Source organism: Poecilia latipinna, unplaced genomic scaffold (assembly GCF_001443285.1).
Source record: "Poecilia latipinna isolate Pla-1442-1.1 unplaced genomic scaffold, P_latipinna-1.0 Scaffold347, whole genome shotgun sequence".
NCBI classification, from domain to species: domain Eukaryota; kingdom Metazoa; phylum Chordata; class Actinopteri; order Cyprinodontiformes; family Poeciliidae; genus Poecilia; species Poecilia latipinna.
This window is the reverse complement of record NW_015112963.1, coordinates 370,035-380,628: the sequence shown is the minus strand read 5'-3', so window position 1 is coordinate 380,628 and position 10,594 is coordinate 370,035. Positions and strand designations below refer to the sequence as shown.

General features: G+C 39.3%; 1 protein-coding gene across 1 annotated transcript in view; it reads left to right on the top strand.

Annotated features, from left to right (window-relative positions):
- Positions 1 to 705: 705 nt before the first annotated feature.
- The window catches only part of cplx1 (complexin 1), a 22,580-nt gene continuing 12,691 nt past the window's right edge, over positions 706 to 10,594 (top strand). Inside the window, exons 1-2 of the mRNA XM_015035730.1 lie at positions 706 to 838; positions 5,738 to 5,773. Of these exons, the coding sequence (XP_014891216.1) occupies positions 706 to 838; positions 5,738 to 5,773 (169 nt within the window). The remainder of the gene's footprint in view (positions 839 to 5,737; positions 5,774 to 10,594) is intronic.

Below are 10,594 nucleotides of genomic sequence, written 5' to 3'. Positions count from 1 at the left end.
TGCTTCCCTGACATTAATAATACCAAGTAGCTCTTCATGCTAGCCGATTATTAGAAAGTGTCACCGTGTCCTTAAGAGAAAAAGATTCAGCAGCTTTTTAAAGATTTGGAGCACACAGGTGAGTAAACACCAACGTGGGGATTCACTTAGAACTGTTCAGTGTTTCCAGCAAATTCACCTGAAGATAACTATACAAAGCAACTTCAGAGATACAGTAAGAAAACCTTTGCAAACCTCTGTTAGCAAATTAAATGTCAACAGGTGACAATTAAGTCCAAGACACACCGCCTGCGTCTGATTCTTCATGTACCAGAGATCCTGGTGGCATAAACACAAGTCGGTCCGGCGGCGAACTCAAAGATGTTCTTTTTTAACACACTGACTCGTTTGGCTTCCAGTGTTTTTCACACTTTCTTTAGTTTCTGTTTAATGTGCGACAAAATGGTAGAATCTGTTTTTGTTCAGTTTCCTTTCCTTTATATCCCGATGCATAAAAACACGCAAGGACTTGAAAGAGGGTGTTTTTTGTTTTTTCTCCCATAATTGACTTTTATTACCATTACCTGTGTAGTGCTGCTTTGGGATTTAGAGCGTGATTACATTTGACATCATGTTAATAACATCCCCCCTGTTGGAGGAATCATTTAAAGGTATAAATAGCAGTTAAGATATTGCATACAGTCCTGAGGGCACCAGAACACAGTCATGGTATCAGCTGGCCGCCGTGGAGACGCTGCGGGGCACGTGAGCCGCCGCAGCTCGTTGGAGGAGCTCCTGGATAAAAGCGGAAAGACCGAGGAGCAGCAAAAAGAAGAAACGCCAAGGGACGGAGAGAGCTGTGCGGGAAGAAGGTGCCTTTTGGCTTAATTAGGGGTGAAAAATTAATTAGTGACAGAATGTGAATTAATCAGACCTCCAAAGGCAGTTTCAAGACGACGCCAAAGCGGCGTGCACAGAGGTCCCCCCCGAGACCTGACGGTTTGTTACAGCCAAAACGTTATCCTGTTAATTGACAATGAGGCACTTTTTGAGTAAATCACCCAAACAGTGGGAGGCATCTTGAATCCGTGTTGTTTTCATTGAAACAGTTTTCCTTGACTAGGCCTGTCACAGTGATCAATAAATCAATTAATCGCATGATTTATCGTTTATCTCTTTTATGCCAAAAACTGGATGATAAAAGTCGTCAGTTTGGACAATTTTATGCACAAAGTCTTCAACATGCATTTTATTTGTTTATTTATTTTGGGTATGTAGCATGTCTTCCAGTTCCGGTGTTAAACGTTCATTAGAATTTAAAGTTTACTGATCTTTTACAATGTGCATTTTTATGTTTGCCATTACCATTATATTACTTAAAAACTGTGTCAAAACAACAATATTAGCGTTTATCGCAATAACTTCTGGAACAAATTATCATCCGGCAAAATTTGTTATAATGACAAACCTATCCTTGACAAGACACATCATTTCAAATGTCAAAAATAAAAAAAACATCTAATTAGCTTTTAAGCTAAAGTATTTTCCCTCTCACTGCTTTTAATGCCTCTAAGACAGAGTTTACGTTGGTGAAGATGTGCTAACAGAGGTAATAATTTATGAGTCGTTCTCAATTTTCAAGCTTAGTTCTTACCAGGTCAAGGATCTGAAATAACTAAAATAATTTGGTTTTATTAAATTTACCCTAAAGTTACAAACAAAACTTCATCCCAGCAATTTTCTGTATAACCCTAAGTCACTTTTCAATAATGAACCCTCAACATTTTGTAAGAAATTTCTATTTAGACATGATCATTTGCCAGCAAAATGAACTGAAATTGTCCCATTCTGCTTTCCGTTAATTCCCTAAACCTGTAGTTCATTCTTTTATTTATTTAGTTTAATTTTCTTTTTACCAAATGTAAATACATTTTCTCAAAATTAAATGTTTTCTGATGTAAGTAGTCAGAATTGAATGTTTTACAAAGTAAGGACACGGATTTTCACCTGCATAGTCACATCGTTTATTTTAAACTGTATGATTAACTGATACAGTTTTCAACATATTAGTAAAATAGGAATTCACATAAGCTTCATCAGGACGTAATATTTTTGTGGTTGTGGTCCAACTATTGTTTATTTGGATATATACAGACATTTCATCCTCCTGGAGTTTCTGGACAGTTTCCCTTTAATATGGGATCATCTGGATGTTCTAACAACATTTTATATGAATTATGCATCAAATCTGTCGTTTATTTCCAAAGAACTGCTAGAAAAGTCTTTCTGAGGGAGTGTGAGACAGTGGTTGAGATTGAGTAAATTATGAATATGTTTCAGAAACAAGTGCTCAAAAAAAATGCAATCTTATTTATTCATAATGCTTTAGTTTCACGTTGCTGTTAGTCTGCGTCATGGGTTTCGTCCAAGGATAAACTTTTAAACGCTACTAAATCGTCAGTGAATTTAAATTTGCTTTAAAAGTTACGTTTCTGCCAAGTTAATGTTTGCATAAAGTCAAAATTGTTTGTCCCGTTGTTCAGAACGGGAGCGCAGGAAAGGCCGACCCAACACTTCCTGTTTGCATAGGGTCATGATGTCATCGATTACATCACTGGGTACAACCAAATTAAGTCTTTTTTTTTTCTTTGCATCCTATTTTTTTCTTTAAAGTAAACTTTCAAGCTGCACTATATAAAGTGTATTTTTATTTTGCAAGCCATTTACTTGTGTAGACAAGTTTGCAACTTAAATTAATAATCTATTCCTGTTTCTTTGGATTGTGTTTGCGCGGTTTCACCTATCTTCAAATGGTACAGCCCGATGAGGGTCAGGTGTGTTTCATTTCTGCATAAAACCAGTAAAATGTTTTAGCAACTGAGAGCTTAAGATGGCAGAAAAGAAGATGTAATTGAATAAAATCCACTAGAGAAAGTCTAAGCTTCCAATTTGCACTGCCTCACTGGGAAATGTTTACTGGTGGCCTAGCATTAGCCTAGCGTCTAGGCTAATGCTAGCTTGTTCACCTTGTGTTTACATAGGCTTTGTTGATCATTTCCCTCACATGCTGTCCTTCTAGATGATCTTACAGCTGGATGTAGAAGCAAGGCTGTGTGATCTAAAACAAGTTATGGATATTTACTCTTTTTCCATGTCTTCCATGGTTTACTGCGTTTCTTGTTCAACACAGGAAAAACAAACTGCTTCCTCACATTGAGATTGTGTTTGCGTAAACCCAGAGTGTGTTTCTGTATTTTGTTAAGCAGCTACGCTTTGAGGACTACATTGCTTATAGTGACATTAATTAGTATTCTTAATCATGAGTTGTGTGCTAAAATAGCTGTAGGTAAGATGTAAATCTATGGAATGTGGAAATAGTTATTTAGGTGAACCAAATAATTGGTAAGTCAGGAACATGAAACTATTTACATCTGATAAAGCCAGAAAAGGGAAAGCAATGTTTTCGAATTACATTAAACCAACTGAGTTTTCCAAGTGCAACAAATAATTGACAAATTTCTGCTTCTGAGTTGTTACTGCTATCGTTTCCGATTCCTCAAGATCCACATCTTGTGTAATAGCCCAGTGAGTGATCACGTGTACGCTTTCTGATGTTTTTGTCCTTTAAGGCCCCGCTTGGCTGAAGCATCCCCCGTGTCGGGGTCGGGGAGCTGAGCCTGTTGTCTGTTTTCATCTTCTTTAGGAAGCAGTGAACCGTCTGCCCTTCATGCCACAACAGGATCAGTGGCACTCAATTACTATGGAAACTAGAAAAAACAACAACAACATGGTGTCCAACCGTCTGAGACGGGAAAACAGGAACCAACTACATAACTTACATAAGTATTTATCATATTTAGCTTGCAGTATGTGCAAACACGCTATAAATAGGAGACCAAACGCAGGCCTCATTCACTTCATTTGTTAGGATAATTGTTTCAAAAGAAAGCAACAACATACTGTGCAGCTTACTTTTGCCTCAGGCTACAGTTCTTCTGCTTGTAGATGGATCATCAACGCGAGCAGTAAGTGTCGGGGTGAGAACCAGAAAAAAAAACAACAACCTGAGTGTTAGAACCAGCAGTGCATTTCCCGCCTTCAGGCTCAGACGTGTTGTTGTTTTATATCTCTTAATTTCTTTTCTGGCTGCTCTTCAACGCAATTCAATTTATGTGGCACCAAATCCCATCGAAAGTCCTCCCACGGCACTTCGAGAGCAAAACGGGGCCAGATCGCATCCAGTTACATTAATTTCATTGTCACGGTCAAAGAGTTTGATTCCACCTCTTACTGCATGATTTTTGATCTTTACTTCCCTGAACACTTAATACTGAAAATTCAGGATTTATCTTTTTAGTGTTTGTGGATTATACACAGATATTCAAGAAATTATGGTATATGTACACATGTTTTACAGGAGACATCATTATCAATGCCCTTTTTGTTTTCTTTGTAAAAAAGTTTGGACTTTCTACCCTTGAAGACTATTGTTGCTAATTCGCATCAAACCCCTTCCAGTCTTAATTTCCACCAATCCATTTTAATTCAGCTTCTAAACTTAACAACATTTTTGTTATGTTGTTTTTCACCAATCGTCACCATCATAATTCTGACCAATCGTGCCCAATTTTTTTTTTTTTTTTACTTTTAAACGCCAACATTTTGATCCGTTACATGACTTAGATATTCAAATCAAGTCTTAAGAGTGTCAGCATCGGCCAATAGGTAAACCTGGACCTGTTGATTTTTCTATCTTGTTGTTTGTTTCCATATTTTTGCCTTGTTTGTGTTTTGCGAGGGAAAGAGTCATGTTACAGCACAGGGTTATGTGGCGATTAGCTGAAATGCAACGTGAGGTCGCACTCATGCAGTCTAAAATGTAGGGAAATATTTAAAATATGTGTAATTTGGGTAAATATTGGTTATTGGCAATTGATAGTGGGCCAAATTTTCAAATCGGTGCATCCCAAAAAACAAATTTTCACCAGACAGTATGAAGTATTTAATGCACTTTTAGGGAGTTTAAATTCAGGGTTGAATTTCTAATATTTTGAAGTTTGCAGGCCTGAAAAGTAGAAGCCATAACCTGCTGGTAATGTTTATATTACGACCCGCCTTGTCCTGCAATATTGCTAACAGAGACTCTAATGACGAAGTGATTCTAATTTGATACAGAGATACGGCGGCCCAACTCGGCGAGGTTGGAAGGGATGATGATAATAATACTGCAGGGTATTCAGCAATAAATCACCACCTGATAAGGTCAACGTCTGAATAATGATCACATTAATGTAATGAGTCCTAGCCATGAGACGGAGCTGGCAGACGCTCTCCTGGGCATTAAGTGGTAGGATGTTGATCTGTTCTGCGCCAATTGTGGCATATCATTTAACAGAACGTGTATGTTTGTCTACATGGAAGGGTTTTTCTTTTTCTAAGAAAGTCTCAACAGATCCTCCACCTTCTGCAAGTTTCCAAACAGAAGCTGCTCGGCTAAATATAGAGTCTCACCTATTTTCTCACTTTATTCTTCCTCGGCCTAACACCCTGTTATCTCTCCCGCAGATTACACAACTCTTAGCTCTCATCCATTTGTCTTTGCAATCTCCCATCGTCTCCGTCTCGCTCCAGGCGGCTATCCCGGATCCAACCCGCTTAAAGTGACTGGATTGCTGAGAAATTTGGGTCAATCTTTGCAATCTCAAGAGAATTCATCCCTAACTTTTTAGCTTAAAGTCTCAAACATGAAAAGGCTAAGCTGTGAAAACTCCTGCACCGTCTAGGCATCAGGACAGAATCTGGGGATATTTGTTGTCCGCTGAAAGCAGATTATCTTAGATCTTGTGCGACTTAAGGTGAAACTTTTAAATAACTCGTTTCCTCCAAAGGCATTTTTAGACATGTGCTGCCACGCCAAGATCTGGAGATTTTTAGAGCCGTCGGGTTCTTTATGATGCTTCTCAAGCTGTCAGTGAGTAGTTTTCCCTGTTGAGTTGAGCTGTAATATCTTGTCTACATAAATGTCAGTTACCCAAGGTTTCCCGTCTTAACGGTGCTCTGTGCAACACTCTTAAATTATTAAACAGAGAGTCATGTTTCTGTTTCTACAACAGGGTAAACAGAGATACACCAAGTCAAACTGAAACTTAAATGTTGCTGGAGTCAGCACGAGGAATAAGTTGCTGCGTTGACGGTAATGTGTGCGGCAACACCTCGCCGACGTTGCTCCATCCAAAGGCAGGTTTAAAATCCAAAAGCCAGGTTGCAAAGCTCGGTACTCTGTCAACCAAAGCTGTGCAAAATTTTTACTCTAAAAATTAAACCTGCTAAGATAAATAATACTTTTGTAAAAACAACAACTAAACAACATTGGTTGCACGTCAAGACTTTGGTAAACCAGCAATGCTTTAGATCTTGATGATCGTCTCTTGTGTGGGGTTCCACAGGGCTCAGCGTTAGGCCCCTTCTCACTGATTTGTAAGGGGACCATTCTGTTATCCAAGTTAGATTTAGGTTTTTGGTTAAACCAGTTATTTGTAATTTACTTCAAGGTAGATTTCAGATCAAGCTTTTTTCAAGTAAGGCCAAAACAGTCATCCAGGGTCTTTCCAGCTTTCCATACTTGGTAACGTTTTACATGAATGGGTGTTTGTAAGACTGATGTGATGCTGTCATAAATATAATACCTGTCATTGTTGCACACTTAATAATTAAATCAGTGGGATTTTCACAGGTTCTTTTATTGTTGAAAACTGTTAACTCAGACAAGAGTGACAGTGAGCGCCCACTGGTGGCGAACTGCTGTAGCTACAGTTTAATGCCTCAGTCCGAATAGAAGTGCAGCTTAAAAATAATTTCTGCAGTCAAACAGAAGTCTTTAAATAAATTAAGAAAAGGGAGGAGGTGTAATTATTTCTAATGTTCATTCTGCCACATCATGAACACGAAAAAGACTTTATGAATGTTTATGACTGTTATCATGAAGTGTCATTCGGTAAATAATACTTTTAATGCAAAGTTGCTTTAAAAGTTGCATTAAAAGTAGGTTAAAAGTGCCAACTTTGCATTATTTTTGCAAATTTATACAATTTAATGCAAAGTTGGCACTTTTAATTGACTTTTAATGCAACTTTACATGAAAAGTGTCGTTATTTACCGAAGGACACTTCATGACAACAGTCATAAAGACTCTGTCATGTTCATAACAGGTGTTATGTCATGTTTATGATAGAGTCATGTCAGTCTTATGCACACCCCTTCAAATAAAGTGGTACAATTTACTTTTTGTCTTATTTTGATCATTTATATACAGCAGTTTTCCACTCATAAATGCCATGTTCTTCTTCTTCTACTGCTTGGTTGGGTCTGGACTGGTGCAAACAGGGCAGTGGAAAAAGCTGGGAGTGGATTCCTTATAAGCTACAGACAGTGACATGTGCTCTACAGTTTCTCAATCAGAAGCTTGTGTGCTTTTAACGTCTTTTAATCTGTCTGGATTTTCGATGACTTGTTTGTGGAAGAGCAGATTTTGCTGTATCATGTTAGGATTTACAGTGAATTAGCGAGATAAACTGAGTGGCTTGTTTTTGTATTCCCTCTCGCATCGTTTTCGCATCGTCTCGGTTCATCTTCTCTCGCGTCTCCTGCAGCCGACACCGTGATCCGTAATGGAGCTGTGTTCTCGTGATCGGTGCAAGCTCAGCTCCTCGCAGCAGGTCACAGTGACACCTTTAGCTTTAATGTGAGTTTTATTGTTGCTCCACGGTCGGCCCCCGCAGCCCGTCGACATGCCGTCCCCCCCCCCCAACCCGAACTGTGTCAGCATTTTCTCAGCCTCTGTCCGGGCACAGGTGGGGAAGGGAAGCAGAGGAAAAAAATAATGCATACACCGACAGGAACATGTTCGCTTTTAATTCTTGTCGATTCACATCCAATAAACCGGTTGTCATTTTGTGCGTGTTCTGTTTGTATATCAGCTCTAGAAAGCCATGGCATAAGCAGAAATTAAAGGGTAGCTAATTATAAATAGTTGAAGAACATTCTCCTTAATCTGTGGTTTTGAAGTGATGCGTGGAAATCTGCTGATGGGACAAATCTCCATTTTACTGCTGTTCAGTTCCTGACTTTCTGCTTTGTAATTACGAGTAAAACACAACGTGAACCGTTCTTCGCTTTGGAATAATAGTAGTAATAATCTTAGATAGCTGAACCATATATATCCCATTAGATTTAATCACATTTATCTTTACGCAGCAGGAATTAATGCCCCTTCTTCTTCGCCGAGCATTTAAAGGAAAGCGAGTACAGTTTACAGCTTGCTGGTCGAATCTATATTTGTTTTGTTTTGTTTTTCAATGCATTTTTAGGTAGTACATCTTTTTTTTTTGTTCCACATAAAACGACAAAGTTGATTCCTTGAGGCTTTTACAAACAATATCTCGAAGGAAAATGTCAGCTTTCTCTTTCCTCGGCGTGCCGCTACCTTCCTTTGCTATTCCCCGTCTCTTGCACCAAAGCATTGCTTGACCTTTTCTGGCTGATTGCAGAGAGAACACTGTGTACACGGCCCAGTTGGATGCTTCTTCTCTGCGGTTTGTGGCTTACCCTCGTCTGTTCTCGACTCTGGTATGTGGTTATCGTACGAGTTTTGGTTCGGTCGTCCCAAATTTCATCTGTGTTGACATGATTTTTTTTTTTTTTTTGGAGAAAGACGCGGAAAAATGCTCAAAGATGTAGTAGGAGAAAAGCAACTGATTACAGTTGAAGAACAAAATGTGCTTTACCTACACCCACTCTGAAACACCAACAGCCCTATAGAGTATTATGAAAAAGATGAACGAATGCTTTGCTGCCGCCACAGTAGACTGAATATTTCAAATATACACGATTCACCTTTACAAATGCATTTTCCATACACACTTTATAGTGCTCAGTATTACACGGAGGCAGTTGTTTTCCCACCAGAGGCTGAGTGATGCCTGGATAGGTTTTCCAGTCCATCATAAAACCGTCACATTTGACAAGCAACTCAGGTAAGTTTGAAAATCGAAGTTACCAGTATATTCATGTTCTTCGCTGCCAAGATAAGGTGACAAAAATATGAATGCATCACTGGGAATTGGGAACAGGAAAGTAGTACAGCAGGAAAACACTAGCTAGTTATACAACCTGAAAATGAGCTAACATCAGTTGAGAGAGGAGAGAGGTGCATTTGTTTGTCGACAGCAGCGAGGGGATTCTTTGGAGGGTGCAAGACATCACAGAGACACACTGATAAATGGGATATAAGTTGTTGTTGTTTTTTTAAATGTCAGTAAGACAAAATTTATTATTTCTCTTACAACCAAAATAAAACCTATAGCCTTTAGCTAGCCAGTAGGAAAGCTAACTTTCACAGGTATTCCCCTCGTATTGCTCCGACAGCTCTATAAAACACAGCGTTTTGTGGTGACGCAACGTTCCTGCGCAACAATCGAAGCGAAAACGCCGCTGCATGTTGATTTGTTGCATCACACCCAGCTGCACATTCGCATGCCATACTGCAAGTGCCGCTTCTGTGCTTCGTCTCTGACTCTCTGCTCAACAGTCTGCTGCTGCGTGGCACAAATCCCTCTGTCTGCTGACACATGTATCGGGAATCAATGTGGTCCATGCTGGAAAACTATAAAGGCAGCAGCGTGGAAAGCTTTTTCGATGACCCTGTTTGCCTCATGTGCTGCAGAGGTAAACACTGCTCCGATACCGGACAGTGTTCTTGTCGCAATCATCAGTGAAGCGTTTCAGTACTGCTGTGGGAGGACCAAAACATTTTACACAGGAAAACAAAACTTTTTAGTTAGCTAATGGGCTCTTTGCTACCTACGGCACTGACGTCACATCCGCATGAGCGAAATGTGGTTTTCTTGCTTCCTCTTTGAGTTACCATGACAGCTAGGAAAGACAAAGTCGTATTTCAGAAGCACATAAAGCAATACCATGAACATTGTCGTCTTCCAAATATAATGGGATTTTAAGTTTTCATGGATTTCCAAGCGATCCTGAATTGCAAATATTCTTTGCTACCAGTTATAAAGCTAAAGCAAAGTTTGCAGCCTTCACTTCACTCCGGATCAGCTTCTTCAGCCTAAAACTACCGGAGAGAGACGGATGGTAAATAAAGGAGCTGTCCCTGAGTTATTTCCATGGAATCACGAATGTATTCAGCCCGAAAGAGCAGACCAGAGCCAGACAGCCGAGCAGCTGATCCGCCTGTACACGCTGCTGTAAACACCGTCCTGCTTCACAAGAAGCATGCAAAGGTAATAAAGTAATAAAACTAAATAACACTGAGACCTTAAGGAACACGGCCATATTTTCCTAAAAGCAACAACTCTGAACCTGAACAGTCAGCTAACTAGGTCTCTGATATCAGTGCTGCCCTAGTTTTAAGCTATGAGGCTTCGTCATGCTTCGGAAGCAAAAAGCCCGAACCGTAACCTCCCTCTGTACTCTGTTTGACACTAACGACAATAAAAACACAGAATATACTTGAAAATAAGTACAAAATAAGGTAAAAACATTGTCCGTTAGAATGTTTAGATACTTAAATAGAACATTTTTGCAAAAAAAAAAAAAA